We start from the raw sequence: 18,717 nt of genomic DNA, 5'->3' as shown, positions 1-18,717 counted from the left end.
TGTAGTTCTTGGCATGGCAAGAGGATCAGGAGCTGTCCCTGGGCTCTCATAGTTGCAGCCCTAACCTGGAGGGGATGCTCCCACCACCTCCGGCGAAAGCCAGGTCTCACAAGTTGACTTGCCATGTCAATGGTTTGGCCTGTTACTCTCCCCACTAGCTGTGAGCGGATGCAAGGATCCCAAAGTCCTGGGCATCTCCTGCAGCAAGGAACAGCTCGGCTGGCCACCACGGACAACAGTGACTATAGGGTAAAGATTGGGGTGGGGAGTCTATATCAAGCACCATCACAGAGTGACACTCTTCCTCTAGGTAAAGAGGGAGCAGATTTAGAAAAGCAATAATCTGGAACAGTCTATGCTTAAAAAAAAAAAAGGCAAGGAAAATAAAGAATGTCACATTATCCAAACAAAGTTTGAGGGTTTCTTGAAGAGGGGCAGGGGTAAATCAATCCTTTTTTAATAAAACCCTGAGCTTTTAATAAAGTGCTCACACTGATGGGCTGGAAATATTGTAAGAGAGAATTAACTCGGAGCTACTGAGACTCTAGGGCAAAAATAGCACTGATTCTACATTATTTCTTTAGCCCAAGAGGTTTGGCGAGGGGAGGGGGGATGGTGCTGAAGAATTAAAAGGGTTTTAATGATCATTTCAGGGCATCTGTACCAGACTGCAAGGCAACCCTCCTGCTCCTCTTGGAGCCGGAGACAAGCAGGTTTTCCCCGCTCCTGCATGGTTCCCATGGGATAAACTCATCCCGTCTCCCAGCAGGCAGCTCTTCCAACCCCAGGGGAGGCCCAGCCTCTCCCTGCCACATCCACCTGCCTTTGCCCCGTAACGAATCTCTTTCTCCTCGATGCCCAAAGCGCTTCTGAATTGATTCTAGTCCAGGGAAAAGAAGAGCTACGTCGGCACCCCATCCACCGTCGTCTTCTCCTTCTTCTTCTTCCATTATAGGATTAGGGACTTGAAAGGCAAAGCGCAGCCCGGCATTCGGGCAGGAGGAGCCGGTGGAGGAGGAGGGCGAGCTGCCACGGCAAAAAAATCCTATTTCGCACTTCTTAATTCCAGTCAATTCCAGTCAAAGGGCTGATAGAGATCTGTTTGCAGTAATTTGCTGCAGTTTATCCACTCTTTTCACCTTCTATCGGCTCTTCACCGACGGGCTGGCTTGACATGCTGTTGCTCGAGTGAGGAAATTAAAATTTGATGCAATAATCCCCAATAAGAAGGATTTTATTAGGTAATGTATACACTTCAGATTGGGTATTCTCGCCCGATACACAGATAGAGCGACACAGACATGCTGTGCGCCACAGATAAAAAGAGAGGGCGAGGGAGAGAGCGGTACCCGGAGGCAGCATCACGGGCATCACCCGCAAGCCACAGCCCTGCATGCCACCAGCATCCCCTTTGGAGCACTTGGAGCTCAAAAAAAAAACACAAAAAGGAAAAAAACCTCCCAACAACAATAACAAAAAACCCCTTGACTTTCAGAAAGACTCAGAAATGATTGGATCAATTTGGCAGGACCTGGGGGAAAAACGCTGTGAGCGCTGAAATGGCCGATCAGTCTGGCGTCATCAAAACTGCCTCATTTCGGGAGCGTTTACATCTCTCTCCAACTTTCTCTGCTTGAAAAGGCGCACGCGCCAGTGTTTTGTAGGGAGAAGGGAGATGAGGGTTTGCTGAAAACAACATAAATGCCTTCTTAAATTTGGAGAAAAAATACCGTGGAAAAAGATTGTAGTTTGATTTTGGGTTGTTTAGTGCTTCTTAGGCAAAATATCGTGGAGTCAATTTGAACGCCTTTTGATTTAGAAGGAGGAAGAGCTTGTACCTCTGCTGGTTCCATTTGGACCTAGCCTTTCCTAGGAATTTTTCCCCTGGCTCCAATGCACATCCGCACGTTTGGAAACGGGGCTCCTCTTTGAGTACAACAGTTGTGGCCGAGCAAACCCAGCCTCGGGACACGAGACACCCAAGGAACACAAGCCCTTACCGGTGGCGAGTTCTCATAGATGTTGGTGCTGTAGGGCAGGTTGATGAAGATGGGGTCCATGTCTTGCACGTCGGTGATGGTGATTGCCAGGTTGGCCAGCGTGGACAGCGGCTTGTTTTTGTCTTGGTCCTTGGGGAAAACAAACAAACAAAACAAAAACAACAAAGAGCGTGAAGGAAGGATTTCTATCAGAAAAGCAGAGTTATTGGGCCGCTGTAATCTTTCATTTTTCATTTGGAACTTGGTGTGCATGAAAATGCATCAAAACACAAATCGCCTCCATATGGAGACATATCCTTGGGCACTGAGCAGTCCAAGGTTGGGTGCCCACAGATGCAGGTACCTGCATCTCCTTGTAGCCCTTGGCGAGATGGAGACCTGCATTTCTCTAGGCTGGGCACAGAGGACATAAGGCTCCCAGAGAAGGAAATAAATCTGTCTACCCCCTCAACAAGCACCACGGTAAAAGGAGACTATTAGAAGTTACCGCACACTCCTGCGAAACGGTGCCGAACAGCGGCGAGGACTGATTGCCAGGAGATTAATGATAATTTAAGCGGTATTCAACAACACAGCTTGTACATTATCCTCTTAACCCGCGGGCCTCTGCATTTACAGCCAGGATGGATGCTTATTTCTGCTGCCGTTATCATCAGCGTGCTCGAGTCTCCCGCTCCTTCCGATAGCCGGCCGGGCTCACCGTGGCGTTGACCTGGAGCTGATAGGCCTGTGTCACTTCGTAGTCCAGCTCCCGGATCACCGACACGATGCCACGGCCGCTGTCGATGGCAAAGAAGCGGGAAGGAGGCTGGAAGGAGTAGAGCACGCTGCCGCCGGCGCCCTGGTCCGGGTCCGTGGCGTTCACGATGAAAATTGGAGTGCCCACAGGTGTATTCTGCAAATCAAAGAAGTAAATTACATTTAGATCTGTATCCATTCACATCAGCCTATTTCCCCATCATGAGCACATCAGCAATTTCCTTTACCACCAATGCAGGGAGAGCCAAGAACTTCTGCTCTATGTTTTTAGGATGTTTATAAGTTATATGGTTGTGTTCTTTATTACAGCATTGCAGAGCTATAATAGCTTTTACACACTTAAAATAATAGTCATACAGCTGTGGTCAAGATGGCACTCTAACGCAAACCCTTATTTTCCCAGACACTCGCAACTTGCCCCCAAAATTACTCTTTGCAGAAAGTTGCTTTCTACCCGCAAGCACTTTTATCTTCAATGCTGATTCACTCGCCTTTTCTGTATTTCTAAATATATGAGTTTCCCTAAAAATGCATTAAATGCAACATTAAAAGTAGAACTTTACAGAAAATTCAAAAGTTACAGTTTCCACAGCAACTGTAAACCGGCCCGACTAACGCGGGCATTAGCAGTTAAATTGTCGTAAATCTGTAACTAATCTACATGCATAAAATATGCAGCTGAGAGCACAAAATCAGCAATGGCAAATGCAGTTTGGCACTTCTTATTGTTTAACTTCACAGCGGGGAGAACAATTATCCATTTTGGGTGGAACAGCTGCATGTTCCTATGCAAATCTTAAATGCATATTCTTGTCTTCGCGAAGGCAGAGGCAGAAGCGCAAGAGCACGAGCAAAAAGTCTTTGCCGGGGAGCCGAGCCGCTCCTCTGGACAAGCGCATCCGTTTGTTATACGCCTTATGATATGCTTTAATAATATGCTTACTTGTGAGGAACTTGGCCGGACACGAGGGAAGTCGGGATGCTCCTATTTGCAAGCACTGTCCCACGCAAGCGGCACACGCTTGCGGCACGCTCGCACATCCCCTCTGCGCGCTCCGGATGTGCCATGGCAATACTGGGACCTTCTGACATGCAAACGTGCCTCAGATTGGGGCAAAAAGACATCTCCCTTGCTTCTGTGTCCCTTTGAGGTGTGAGGGTGCAGGTGCCATCCAGATTTTCCATTTGCCATTTGTTTTTTTCCCCACTCTTCCCCCTTCCTCAAGGAAAGCCTTGCAAGGCATGGCTGGAGAGTATTTTTTTAAAGCCCCTTGTCCCCAGGAATAATAACATTCATAAGGCTCAAGCTAGACTTGATGAATATTTCCTCCTCTTTTTAAGTGCCCTGAGCCACCCCTTTTAACATGCAAATCCCCACGATTCTGGTGGGGCTGGCAGGGACGAGCAGAGTTCAATTTCCCGGGCATTGTATTTCCTACAAAAGCCAAAAAGCAGCCTTTGAAGAGAGATCATTTCCCAGCCCGGCAGCCGTGTCCTTCCAGCAGGGACATGGAGGTCATGGCTTTGGGTCCCACCAACACCCACGCTCCCCTTGGGAGGGAAGAAGATGCTGTTGAAAGCAGGATGGGACCTCAAAGGCTGGAGGGCCATAGGAGTGTGGTGGGGTGCGTTGCAAACGCAGGGAAGTTTTCTACCCGAGTCTGACTTTATCTTTTTAATTTGCAAAGCTTTCGACTTTCTCTGGCAGCCAGCGACGGAGCCCAACTCCCCGCAGAAAAAAAGAGCGGGTGACAAAATTGTGCCGTATCATTAAATCTTTGTTACGATGCCAGCAGATGTGAGATAAAAATAAACATGCAGACAGATGCCTCCCACGGAGGAGGAGGAGAAGGAGGGGGCATGGGAGCAGGACCCAATGCCAACCACCTCCAGCTCCCAGCCTTCACCTGATGTCCCCAGGAATATCCTCATGTCCCCCAAATATCCATCCCCTGCTCAACGCGGTGCATGCAGCCTGACTGTACAAGCCCAGCGTAGCAGCCATGGGGAGACCGCACCATATCAATGAGCCACCAGCAGCCAAAGTCAAAATAAGGGTCAAAATAACAAACAAATGACCCCCAAAATCACTCTCTATGCCCTAAGCAGTCCAAACCCTAAAGGATGTCTCCACACCAGAAAATGGCAAAGGAGAGACCAAGACTCTGAATGCTTTTAGGTGACCAGGACCAAGCTGTTCTTCCACCAGAGAAGCTCTGGAGGAGAGGAGGAGATGCTGGCAGAGGTCCTCACGCTGTGCAGAGCACTCCTACGTGAACAGCTCAGACAAAAAAGTCTGGGGTTGCCAATACTGAAGGAAGGTGCCACTGGAGAAAAAGGCTTTTCTAAAATATTTTTTCCATCCTCACCCGACACAGCAATGGCCTTTAATATCCTATTATGAAGCCTGCTACAAAATGCATTAGCAATAGAACTCCCCTGTGGGCAAAGGGCTGCAGCCGTGCCAGGATAGAGCTGGTTGGAGTGACCCATCCCAGAGGCTGGCGAGGGCATGCGATGCTCTCAGGAAGGATAGCAAATAATTAAAAAAAAAAAAAAAAAAAAAAAAAAAAAAAAGCACGGGAAAACACCCTCAGCCATTTCGCTCAAAACCATCAGCCCAAGACGAGGGGATAGTCTGAGCAGAGGCACCTCGGGCATGCAGATGGCCTCCCAAGACGCCCCAAGGCAGCAAATGCGTCCCGGTGCGCAGTGGTCTCCAGAATCACTCCGGGTTGATTCGAGGTGGGTCTCTACAGACTCCTGAGCCTGTGAGGGACCTCCGTGCGCCTTCTCTGGGCAAAGTCACCCGGCGGGAGCGATTAGGATGCGAGCGCACACGCGCTGCGCCCGTGCAAACAGCGCGCGAGCCGCAGGCAATCTGGCCCAACAGCTGTCTGAAGGTCGAGGGAACGAGCGACGCGGCGCCGGGAGCCACGGGTCAGCGTATTACCCTTAAATCACTCGCTGCCGCCGTTGCCATCCGCTCCGTTCCCGCTCCCGCAACTCCATCCCAACGGCTGCGCTGGGATGGCGCACACCAGCTCTGCGGGCACACATGGTTGTTCCCAGACTCCCGCTCCCTTCATCACCCTTTTATTAATTGCATTAGGGCTAGAAGCAGCCAAGCAATTTCCCATTTCAAAATCCGATTTTAATAAACGATCCCTTTCTTCCTTTCTTTTAGTTCCCCCTCCCCGCCACCTTTCCTTGAGCTCTGGTTTGTACGTGCTGCTGGCTGCTCTCGCGGCCACGCAACCTCCCTCATTACGGGGTGACCCTGGCGCGTGGCCACCGCAGAGCTATAATTCAACGCAGGGGCTTTGGAGAGCTCTATCAACACAGCTGGGACGGCGGCGGGCCTGCAGCCCGCGCCTGCTCCTTTTTTTCCTTCTTTTTCCCCTTAGGAATATAGTTAAAAGATTGATCTTGCTGAAGTGACATCAGATGGTCAACGGTGAAAGAGCGGCCCCCTATCCAAGGTGATGGCCTGTCCAGTAAAGAGGCCTGGAAGTCCGGAAAAGCTGCGTATTAAAAATGCAAACAAAGAAAAGTCTAGCAAATGAGTCCCATTAGGCAAAACATTAACGCAACGAATCACGAACGAAGCCCTAACGATGGGGCACCGGCAGCACTGCTTCTCCCTGGTATTAATTGGGTGACACTTTGTTTTAATGGTACATTAATTAACGCCGCATACCGACGGAAGTCCACGATGCCCGCATTAATACAAATGAACCCATTACCGCCGTCGTTATTACAAGAAATGACAAATAATTCCGTTAACAGTGGGGCCCTGCAAATAACAGCCACGAATCATTAGGTATGGCGCTCGCTTGTACGGTGGGAAGATGGGAAAAACAGAATCAACCAATGGTTGATGTGGGAAGGGACCTCTAGAGATCATCTAGTCCAACCAGGGTCACCTAGAACATGGGGCACAGGGAGGCATTCAGGCAGGTTTGGAAGATCTGCAGAGAAGGAGACTCCACAACCTCTCTGGGCAGCCTGTTCCAGAGCTTTGTCATCCTCACACTAAAGTGCTTCCTCATATGGAGATGAAACCTCCTGTGTTTCAATTTGTACCCATTTCCCTTTGTCCTATCACTGTCTGCCACCAAGAAGAGTTTGGCCCCATCCTCTTAGAACCTCCCCTCAGATATTTATGCATGTTGATATGATCCTCTTTCAATCTTCTCTTCTCCAGGCTAAACAGGCCCAGCTCGCTCAGTCTTTCCTCATACAATAGATGCTCTAGTCCCTTAACCATCCTTGTCGCTCTACGCTGGACCCTCTCTAGACGTTCCCTGTCTGTCTTGTACTGGGGAGCCCAAAACTGCCCACAATGTTCCATGTGTGGCTTCACCAGAGACAGTGTCCAAAGCCTTGCTGAAGTCAAGGTAGACAACACCCCCTGCTTCCCCTTGATGAATCTGTGCTGACTACTCCCATACACCTTCTTCTTCACATGCCTAGTGATGGTCTCTAGGATGAGCTACTCCATCACCTTTCCAGGGATGGAGGTGAGGCTGACTGGCCTGTAGTCTCCTGGGTCCTCCTCTTGCTTTTTTTGCAGACTGGTGTGACTTTGGCTTTCTTCTCTTCCTCCAGCACCTCTCCTGGTCTCCATGACCTCTTGGAGATGATAGCGAGTGGCTGAGCAATAACATCTGCCAATTCCCCCAGGACCTGCAGGTGTATCCCACCAGGTCTGACAATGTTCCTATATTCCTCCTAGGGGTTCTGTCCCTTTTTCCACATTATGTATGCTTTCTTCTTCTGTAAGTTTTCCCAAGAGCTCCTTGCCCATCCGTGCTGGTCTCCTGTTCTCCTTGCTTGACTTCTTTCTCATAGGGATGCACCAATCCTGAACTTGGAGGAGGCTGTGCTTGAATATTGGCCAGCTCTCCTGGACCCCCTTTCCTTCTAGGGGTTCCTCCAGGAAGGCCCCTGAAGAGGTCAAAGTTGGCTCTCTTGAAATCCAAGGTGGTGATCGTACTTCTTGCCCAGCTTCCTCCTCGCGGGATCTTGACCTCCAGCATCTCAGAATATCAGAACGGCGGCAATTCAACCTTGGAGCCTAGTTAGGGCACCTCCCACTGAGATAGGATGCCAGCAAAAGGCCTGCAAAACACCGCCTTGGAAAGAGGGTTGCGGGAAGAGATTCTAAGCTAAAGAGCAAGAAAAGTGGGAAATGGAAGCGGAGAAGCGAAGGGGAACCTGGAATTTGGTCCTTTCCTGGGAATAGCAGACAGCCGCCTCCGATCCTCTCCCATTTCATTACATCTTCTTTCAGATACCTGGGAAGCTCCCAGTCCTGGCTACATCGAAGGAAGCCATGCAGCTCAAACCTATAGCATTGCTTAATAATAATAATAACAATAATAAAGTAGTAATAATAATGAGGTCCCGCAAAGCTTAATAGCTGCTCGGGACTGTTTCCCTGAGCATCTCTCCATTCTGGAGCATCGAACTGCAGCCTCGAGGCCGAGGACCAGCCAGGCTCATTTGCCATGGCTGGAAAAATCCCACGTCACGGCAGGCGGCCGAGCGCTCCCGCTCCCTGCACGGCACTGATTGCAAAAGCTCTGCCTGCCGCTGATTAGCGCTGATGGACCTGCTCTTACTGCAGCCCCTCCAGGCCAGACCCTCTATTATTACAGGTCTGGCTTGTTTTTTGTTGTTTTTTTCTTAAATAATAAATAAAAGGTTTGTTTTTTGGGCTGCTTTTGCAGCTCAGCTAGCGCTGTTATTTTTCGCTCGGGCTCCTTGCCGCCCTGTCTGGGTGCACTGATGGGTTTCGGCGCTTGCCAGGTTCCAGCAGAACCAGGCTCGGCGGGTAGCTTTAACTTCTAGCCCCCGCCTAAAAACAGCCGGGCGAACAGAACATAAGCCTGACCTAATGTAACTTTGATTAAAAAGCGCTGCCCATGTCAAGCCTCCATGGGGGAATGAGCCAGAGCCGCGGCTCTGCCCCAAGGGATGCTCAGCCCAAAGTTTCCCTTCTACCAAACTTCTTCCCAAACCTCATCCCTCTCTCTCGATGTTTTTTTTTCTCTTTTCCTCTCTTTTTTTTTCCCCGCCACCCCTCCCCACTGCGGTTTGTCAATATGGAGTTTAGATCCGCGGCGCAGAAAGAAATCAGAGCGGGTAATTGCCGGGCGAAAATGACAGCGCAGCGATTTGGGCAGGCGAAAAGGGGACCCGCCAGGAATGCCAAGAGGCGGCCGGCAGCGGCGAATCGATACCTCCCCCGAGGGGGGATTATTGGGGCCAGAAAAGGGGCTCGAAAGATCCATAAGTGCCTGATGACTGACTATTTCCAAACAACTCCGCACTGAATGAGAAGCGTCTCTGGAGCCGGGTACCCAGACTGCTGCATCCCTGGCCCCTTCCAGACGTGCACATCTGGGGAGGGAAAGAGAGCCCCGCAAACGCGTTTGCTCACAGAGCAGGGGGCCTGGCGAGCATCACGCTCCTCTCCTCCTCCGTGCCATCCGTCAGGCTCGGGGAAGGATTTGCAGCGTGGGTTTTGTTTTGTTTATTACTTCTAATGACTTTCTCATTATCCTTTCGCTGTGAAACATAAGCGATGGTTATGGGAGAAATCATATTATTTGGATGACTTTATTAAATTAGAGAGCAAATCTGTGCGTATTTCTGGCTCAGGATAAATGCTTGAACTTTGAGAGGCCAGCATTCATTTTCAGACAAAGCCAGTTTTTTGGGGGAAGCTCTGGAAGCAGTGGCTCTATTCACCCTCGGCTGCCAGGGAGATGTATGGGGGCATGTCTCAATTTAAACCCTTTCAGCACTTTAACCAAATCACCAAACCAAGACCCTGCTTATCCTCGCATTTATGAGAGACTTGGGACATAACGGAAAAATAAAGTTAATTTATTTTAAAAGCTCCTAAAAACCACACGTTGTCCTTCTCGTGTTTTTCCTCTTGCCACTCTCACGTTCTTGGTAGCACCGCACACCATGAGGGAACCAGAGCCAGGACACGGCAGAAGACAGAAGGGATGGAGAAGAGCAGCTCCGGCCGACCCTCTTCCAGACATGCAGAAAGGGAGACGGGGAAGCGCCAGTGCTCCCCAGGAGGCAAAGCCCTCGAGTTCAGTCCATCATGCAAACTCAAACTTCCATCGCTGCTTAAAAAGGTTTTTGACAGGTCTTCATTTGCAACCTGCAGACACACGCAGCTTTCATGCTCCACGGGCTCCACCGCAGCGCAGGCTCCAACCCAGCTCGCTGCTCCCCAGCTGCCTCCTGCATAACCTGGGCACAGCGTTTTTCCCTCTTCTCCATTTCGCGTTACCGCCAGGTTCTCCTTCCTAGCCCATGGAGCTCCCAGATTTCGCGGCGGCTCATCCCGAGCAGCCCGGCTCCTGCAAAGACCAGTCCTGCCACCGAGCCCGAGGAATCCTCTGGAAAGGAAACCTGCAGGAGAGAGATAAGCAGCATCTCTCCGCGCTCATCAGCATGCAGGGAAAAGACCCAAACAAATATTAATGAGGCACGCTCCAGCACACCTCTCCGGCGATCAATAACGCGCGGCGAGGGGCGCGCGGGGACCGCGTGGTCCAGGAGTGGGGGGTCTCCTGCAGACCCCCTCCCGCGCGCGAGCCCGGGCGAGACGGCTTTCAGCTCAATTACCCTTCGCATTGCCATTCCGCAGCGCTCCGGCGAGGCTCTTGAGACCCCGAGGAGAGCGCGCTGCTCCTGCCGCAGCCGGCCTCAAGAGCACACGTGCAGAACGGGCGGCCAACAGCAGCCTGGCCTGGGAAAACCGAGCGCCTCCAGCCAGCTCCAGGCCACCGTGCTTGGACCTATCCGATGGGTGAAAATCCAGCCAGCAAACCCTCTCGCATTGCGTATTGCAAACCAAAGCGTGGGCCGAAGCAAGCTGCAAAACGCGGCCACTTATTCACACCCAAGCAGTCCAAGAAAACCCGATTTTCAGTCTACCTGATACAGAGCGCAACGTTTTTCCTGGATCAAGTTCCTCCCGTTTGTAATGCAAATGGGCTTGAAACCGATACAAACGGTTCGGCTGGCACATAAATACTTTAAAAATAAAACAGGCCATATCAGTTTATATCATCAAAGCGCGTGGCCGGCGGGAGGAAGTTTCCGTGCGCCCTAGCGCGCCTCGATTGCGGCTGCACCGCTGGAAAAAAAACAGCCCCAGAGCAGCTGATGCTCCCAATAGCCAGCTGTGTTGTTATGCGGGTAAGAAGTACAGACCCTGAGCGGATGTGGTGTTGGTGCTTTGCCCCAGGCCCCGTCCTCCACCCCGGCACGGCGCGGTGGGGACTGCGGCATCCTTGCGCTGCCGGGGGAAATGACTGTTATCTCCAGGCCACTTTCCGCATTATTTCCGCGCCATTTGGGGTTTTCCGCCCCAGTAGCTTCTGCTGCGTCTCTCATTTCGCTCCTCGGGCAGGTGTTTTTTTTTCCCCCCTCTTTTTTTGACGGAGCCGGGCGCACGCTTCGCCCGCGGGGAGCGGCGAGCGGCAGCTGGTGCCCGGCACGCTTCCAAACGCCGGCTCTGCCTCGAGGAGCATCCCGGGGACCGGGACGAGTGCCCGAGGCGCCCGTGAGCATCCCGGTGCTTAACGGCCTGTTTACGTTTTGCGTGCGGGGGGAAAGTGGATGTTGGTATGAATATTTACAAACCCGCTCCGGAGCCAGCCGGAGTCGGCGTGCCAGCGCACACGGCATCCCAGCGATATCCAGGGGCGCGCGCCGGAGCAAACCCGGTTTAGTGGCTTTGCATTATTCAGCTCCTTCCCCGCGGATGCGCCTGCCGGATCCGGAGTGCCAGGGCTAGGCAAGAAGGAAAACTGCGTGCAGGGACCATGGCAGGAGGAGAAAATGGGAGAGGGAAAGAGCCCGTGGTGATTACGGGCCGCTCCGCCATGTAGCGGGCAACATCTTTCCTATCGCTTCTGTTATCATCGCCTTCAATTTAAAGGCTCTTTATTTAAAGGGGGAAAAAAAAAAGAGATAGAAAGGAGAGGTGTCGGGGCGCGTGCGAGAACATCGCCAATGCGGCTGCAGCGGCGCGCGGCTGCTTCGTATGCACGGCGGCGGCCCCGCAGCCAGCGTCGCAGAGTTATACGAGCCCCCGAAGACTCCTGGGCAGGATGGCGGCGAAACGGGTGTAATTACCCACATTATCACCATTAAGGCAAAACAGTAATTTTAATTACAGCTAGGGCTTCAGAGGGGGGATGATTTCTCTGCTCCTCCCAGACCTCACTCGACAGCTATCGTGGTGCGGATCCGGGCAGCGCGATGGAGAAGCAGACACGGTCCCCTCCTTTCCCTGTCCCCCTCCAACACCGCGTCGCACCATTAAAAAGAAAATCAGCCGTAAAAGCATCGCTCCAGCTACACCAACATATTAAGCAGGAGACAAGCACGTGCCAACAGGTTCATAACTGCTCCTCATCCCCCTTAAATGCCTTTACCGCCTTTCCTTGGCCAAGCTGCCCTCTCCGCCATCCTCACGCTTGCAGAGCATCCGCGACCCGTGGCCCTGGCCCAAATAACTCGCACCCATGAGCCAAGCGGAGCGAGTAAAAGGCCGGCACGGACACTTCGGAGCAGCGTTGTTTCTAAAGGTCAGCTCACGCCGCGTCCCGTTTATTTATGCCCGCTCCTCTCCGACTTTCCATGCGTGCCCCATGTTAGCGGCGAGCTCCAAATAGCCTTTCTGTTGCTGCTCCATTAGCCAGCGCGGCTGCAAATCGATACACCCATTTATCTCAAAATTAAAAAGAGAAAAACCCTCATTAGCTGCCAATTCCGCGCCGGTCTATGCAAACACGCGCTCCTGGCTCGCTCCCGATCCGCTAAGGTTCCCAGGAGCGGACGCCTACCTCGGGGATGCGCACGCTGTAGGGCTGGTTGTGAAACCGCGGGGCGTTGTCGTTCACGTCTCCCACCTGGATGTTGACTGTCCCCTTGATCACCTGCGGCCACAAGGAGAAGTGAGGACAGCGAGCGCCAGCTCTGCTCTGGAGTCCTGAGCTCGCGGCCCGACATTGGCTCGGAGAGAGCTACTGTGGGGTGGCCCCACATCTGCCCCCCAGCACCCACGTGTTGTTCTCCTGGGATCCCCAGCAAGAGGTCCCGCTTACCCCTTGGCTGTCGCTGACAGAAAACTCAACGGTGAACTCCGACTTGGTCTGCAAGAGAAGAGGAGGAGACACATGAGCAAAGGGGCACCCAAATCCATGCACCACCCTCCTCAGCTGAAGGCGACAGCCACGATGACTACTGGGAAATGCAGGCGTTTGGATAAGTGACTTAAGACTCGCACCATCGTATCCCGGGGGAATAGGGGTTTAAAGGGGCAGCTGGGAAGTTTCCTGGCACCCTGCTCCTTGGCGACTCATTTAGGTTTATTATTTGCTCTACTACTCCCCCCGCTCGGGTTATTCTGCTTTCTTTCCACCCACGGCAGAGGATGCTGCCCACGGGAAGGGCCAGGACCTCTCTGTCCAAGGGCTGCCGCAGCCAGACCACGCCGGTGACGCTCTCCACCGCAAAGAACCTGCTGGCCTCCTCCCCGACCACGCCGAACACCAGCGGGTCGTTGTCCAGGTCCCGGGCCAGAAGCTGCGTCACCGACGAGCCTGCAAGGAGGAGAGAAGGGAAACGTCAGCCCACGGATCGAGGTGCATGTGCCAGCTCATCCGCCAGCACCCGCTTCAGCTCTGCATCCTGAGTAGAGGTACCACCACACCGCTGAGATCCACCAGCGATGCCGCTCCAGTGATCAACCCCACCAGAGGTGCCACCTCGGGGCTCAGGTCCAGAGGTGCCACTTCAATGCTCAGACCCATCAGAGGTGCCACCCCACCGCTGAACCTCACCAGAGGTGCCACTCCCATGCTCAACCCCATTGCGTTGCAAGAGGTTCCTGTGCTACACATAAGCTAAGGACAGCAGGGAAGAGGCATCGCATCTGCCATGCTCAAGTAGGGAAGAGACTCGGAGAGCAGGATGGGCAGAGGAGAGGTCCAAGAGCAGAGGTGGCTTCGGGCATCCTCGGCCCTTCAATGCAAGTACGTGGGCACGAGTTACAGCAGGTCATGGCAGGCAGCAAGGCGTCTCCTCTCCCCCAACCCCAGGAGACCCATCTGCAAAAGACGGGGGTCAGCTGAAATACTAATATTTCATCTGTCTTGGAGTACCAGGGAAGTCACACCAGGCTAAAGGCACTAATATTGTGGCAATACTGGAAAGGCAAGCAGAATGACCCGGGCAATTATACACCGGTTAGCCTGACATCAATCACGAGAAAAATAATGGAAAAGCTGATACAAGATTCCATTAATAAAGAATTAAATGATAGGAATATAATTAATGCCAGTCAACATGATTTTATGGAAAATAGGCCTTGTCAAACAAACCTGATTTCATTCTTTGATGAGATTACAGTTTTGGCAGATAAAGGTAACGGCAAAGAAGTAATAGACTTTTGTAGGGCATTTGACTTAGCACTGCCTGACTTTCTGATTAAAAATTTAGCACGGTACAATATCAATAAAGCGCACTTGAATTAAGACGTGGCAGACGGATGGATCGAAGGAGTCCCCAGGATTGACCAGGGGACCAAGGCATGGAGGAGGTTTGGCTCCAGTGGAATAACGTGTCTGCAGCCAAAGCAGTCCAAGCCACCACCAGCTTGGGATGCCACCTAAGGCACCTGGGAAGTTTCCAACAAAACCCCAGTCTGAGCAATTTTGATCCAGCAACCCGGCTGAAGCAACAGGGACAGATTATCCCTTTGCAGTGCAAACTTATAGGCTCCATTTGTTTCCCCTCGGGAATCAGACAGGGCAGTTAAGTGTCCTGATTCCACCGGATAATCACCATTTATCTTGTCTCCCTTTGCTTCCTTTCTCTCAATCACAGCTCCTTCTCTCTCCTTCGCGCGCATACGTGGATTTTCTTCTTTCTCCGAGTCCTGAACTTTGACTGACCTCAGGCTTTTTATTTTTTCTTTCCCCTTCTCACTATCTTCCTGCTAGGAATTTCTGCTTTGTGTTTTAGGAGCCTTAAACTCCAGCTCCTGTCTCAGTGCCTTGCTCTCAGCTGCAAACCTGGATGTTCCTAGTGCAGAAACGACGCAAACCTACACACACTCACAAAGGACAAAAAGGCCCTTCCGTGACGTTTTCCCAAAGATTTTCTTTTGAAGAAAAGCCGAAATGCCAATGTTTCTGTGCCGCTGAGCAATGCGGCAGCACGCCACCTCCACGCGACACACGGAGGGACAGCGGGGACAGCAAGCGTCTTGCGAGGACAACGCCGCGAGCGGAGACCACCGTGTGCCGGAGACGCTCCCGCGCTTTGGGAGGAGGGCACAGCAGCGATTACAGCTCGGAGAATGCCTGGAACTGCCAGGGATTCGCTCTGAGGAAAAGGTGGTATTCCCATGAAAGAGGGGACTAAACGCAACCACATCCTCAAAGGATGAAGCAAAGAGAGAAACCCCGTAAAAGAAGGGCTCCAAGTCTGCTCAGATATTCCCGGTTTGCAAAGAGCTCCCGTGCTAAAAAACACCTCTGAAAAATAATTTCCTTTCCATGCTGCTTGGGAGCCTCATAATTACTAACAATGATCACAGACCCATTCATTTTGCCCTAAAATTAATACATCACATTTGGAACAGTATCACCTTAATTTATCACAAGATTTATGAAACCGGGACCTTTTTTTTTTTTTTTCTAATGAGATTTATGCAAATTCTGTTCCACCATAAGAAAGTTCCACTGTTGAACAGTCGATGCCAAATGGTCCCGTTCACTTTTACCAATACCCGTCCTTTTTGGGGGCAACTTGTGGCAGGTCCGGAGGGCAGGAGCCCCTCACATCCTATCCTTGGCAAATGAGCCCGAAGCCACTCGCTCCTCCAGGAACACCTGGCTAATGCAGTCTTGATTAACACTTCTGACATAAAGTTTAAACCCTAAATCCACGGACTATCCTTATCTAATTAATTTATGAAATAAGGGAGAAACAGCTTAAAAAGAATAAGGGATATTTCCTTTGTTCCTTCCTATCTTTTTTCACATTTCCCCACCTTCCTCCAAAGAGAAAAGATTCGGGTTTCTAACTAATTTAACAGTCATAAGGCCGGAGGAAGCTCTAACACAGGTACCAGGGGGAATAAAAGTGCCATTTGATTCTCCTCTGCGTGAATGTTGTCACTCATTCAGGGCAGGAAAATAAGTTGTCAGTGATGGTGAGAGCTTCACCAGAGACCCTGGCCCAGCTCCCACCAGCTCCAGTCCCTTGGACAAGCTGCAGCCCAACACAGGAGAAGCATTTGCACCATGTGAAGTGAAAGCTTGAGTTTAGCAAACTGGATCTCAGCCCTGGGAGACAGTTTTTGGGAAAAACTCCTTTCCGATCCATCCGGGGGATGATTGCTCCTTGCAGAAAACTGCAAAATAATGTAGGTTTTGAGACCCCATCACTGGGGGGCTTTCTCTAGTGCCCAAACTTCCAGCAACAGCAGCAGGGACCGCTCGCATGGGGCTCACCTCTCCTCCCTACACATAAGATGCAAGAGCAGGAAGAAGATAGGAAGGGAGAGCAGCTCTCCAGCTTGCTAAATACCAGGGCAAGCAGAAGAGATGCAGGCCCCAAAAGTCCAGTTAATGAAGTGCCTTGCTGCCTGGTGCAAGTAAATGATTTATAAGTAAGACAACACACGTGTATCCTGCCCCAACAAGGTAACGTAGCCTTGTGTTAATTAGAGGAGAGAGGCTGTCTCCAATTAATCTGAGGTCAGACACGAAAGCTTGTTAGATGGCAATACCTATAGTGCCGGGACTGTTCTGGCTTGGAGCAAGATCGTAAGGATGAGGCCAGGAGAGTCATGCAGGAGCATCACTGACATGTCCCTCTGCTCCGAGCCGGGCACTTCCGAGCAGGGAAACAACTGCCACCTCCAAAACTCCCCAGACATTTCCTGCACCAAAACCCAAGGGGCTCATCAGGACTGCAGTCTCCAGGCAGCGCTTGCTTGCTGTAATACAACAAGCAAGTGCATCAACAAGCGGGGAAGGAGAAAGATCCCAGAGAAATGCTGTTGACCAACCAACCAGGGTTCCTGTCTGCGGACTTTGGATCCATAAGCAGATTGGCCTTAGGCTGTCACCATAACTCTCTGGGGCTTCAAAACATGTGCTGGGTGACTGACTGCCCCCCGTTATAATGAAGATGCAATGGGCACCCTGCCTGATTTATCCCTCCGGAGTTGCGGTAGCCCTGCTCCATCTCCAAAGTATGACTGCAGTAAGAACAGGCTGGAAGTCGGCAGGATACGGATGCCCAAGAAGGCTGAGTTTGGTTCAGCTTCATCCCCAGCATCCCCAGACTTGGCAGGTGGTGCCTGGGTATCTGGGGCGCAAGCTTATCTGTGTCCCTGCCACCGCGCTGCAGTAAATTGCTTCTTGATAAATGAGGCTATTTAGGAGCAAGTGATGCCGGCATTACGGTTATTAATGATGGTGACGTGGAGAGATGTTTAAGAGCGGCCGCGCGGTCTATTGTCCCCTCACGTGTGAGTAATGGGCCGGTTCACTTACAGGACTTCAGCCCCAGCTCGGGTGGCTGAACCACAGCAGCAACGCGAGGCGGAGGGGAACGGATGGCCCGACGACGCCAACGAGCTGATGAAGCCAAGCTCCTGTGGATGGAGCTGGGCAGAGCTCCAGGCTCCGGGTGACACAAGGATTGCAGCTCTCCGCCTCTTCCAACTGCCTCCGCGAGCTCCTAGCAGCCACGACGCAACGCACGCCGCTTCACTCCTCCACACCGCAGCCCCATCGAGCACGCCGACCCAAATAAAATGGAAAAGCCCCAAATAAAATGGAAAAGCCCAGCCAGAAGAGCCAATGCCAGAAGATGAAGTGGCCCAGCTGTATTTGCAACACACTGCACGGTTGCTGGTGGGAGAGCAAGGCAGAGCGCGCACAAGCGCGCAGCTGCAAACTTGCTTCCGAGTTAATATGCCCACGAGTGGTTTTCCTCTGCCAAGGAAGCACACTCTTTTGCAGGCAAACATCTGGAGATCCCTACTACAGCTGGACAATTATCTCCGGTGACTAAAGCGTTCAATTAATTTAGTTTTTCTCGCTCTGCAAATAGACTTCAGCTTGTAGGGATTTATTTGTTGTTTGAATCTATTCCGTAAACGGCTGATTAAAAGTGTATTTCAGGGAGGCTTCCTGGCTAAACGCTCCTGTGGCTGCCGGCGAGGGGCTCGTTGCAGCACGGAGGTGGTGGCTGCAGGCACGCGGGACCGCCGCTGCATCCCGATGAAGCGCTGCCGCGAGCATCCGCAAAGGGCCCGCCGCAGCTCCGTGCAAACACCTGCGCGGAAGCACGGCCTCGCGCCAAGCCGGAGCACGCAGCCTCTCCAGACTGCCCTAAAAATGCAAAACTGCTCGCTTAGAGGCTGTTACAACAAGAAGAGAACAGAGGAAAACAGCAGAATTAACCAACTTTGTTCAAAGCACTGTTGAGGATATGTCTTAGTAGCTTCGAGAACACCTTGCAGACACCACCATGATTCCTTCATCAGACAAAACGTTGTTTCCCCTATCTGCAGGGAATCCCTGCTGCAGCAATCTTGTCTCAGAGCAAGAGAAAATTGGTGTGGGAAGCAGCAACGCTCGGGATACCCTCATGGCATGGGTATCTCTACACAACTTGTGTTTGGGTTGGGGCAAATGGAGACCCGATGCCAAGCAGAAGACCTCGCACCCCTGCTCCCATATCCCATGTTCAACACTGTCATACACAAAAACGTCCAGATCAGCCCGCGTGTCAGAACTGTTAGTCACATGTGGGGGAAAAAAAAAAAAAATCAGAAATAAAATCTAAAAACTCCAACTGCAGACAAAGCCCTGCGTTAAATCCCAGC

At 51.7% G+C, this 18,717-nt stretch overlaps 1 protein-coding gene across 1 annotated transcript in view; it reads right to left on the bottom strand.

The window, feature by feature from the left end:
• Positions 1-18,717, bottom strand: part of CDH23 (cadherin related 23) — a 72,714-nt gene that overhangs the window by 45,163 nt on the left and 8,834 nt on the right. Inside the window, exons 3-7 of the mRNA XM_088524936.1 lie at positions 13,266-13,408; positions 12,911-12,958; positions 12,650-12,742; positions 2,701-2,895; positions 2,001-2,129 (exon numbers count right to left, since the gene is read on the bottom strand). Coding sequence (XP_088381062.1) covers positions 2,001-2,129; positions 2,701-2,895; positions 12,650-12,742; positions 12,911-12,958; positions 13,266-13,408 — 608 coding nt within the window. The remainder of the gene's footprint in view (positions 1-2,000; positions 2,130-2,700; positions 2,896-12,649; positions 12,743-12,910; positions 12,959-13,265; positions 13,409-18,717) is intronic.

This window comes from Tinamus guttatus, unplaced genomic scaffold, assembly GCF_059628265.1.
Source record: "Tinamus guttatus ecotype Peru unplaced genomic scaffold, ASM5962826v1 Tinamus_guttatus_pri_ptg000023l, whole genome shotgun sequence".
Lineage (NCBI taxonomy): Eukaryota > Metazoa > Chordata > Aves > Tinamiformes > Tinamidae > Tinamus > Tinamus guttatus.
Note: the sequence above shows the minus strand (reverse complement) of the source record. Positions and strands in the feature narration are given on the sequence as shown.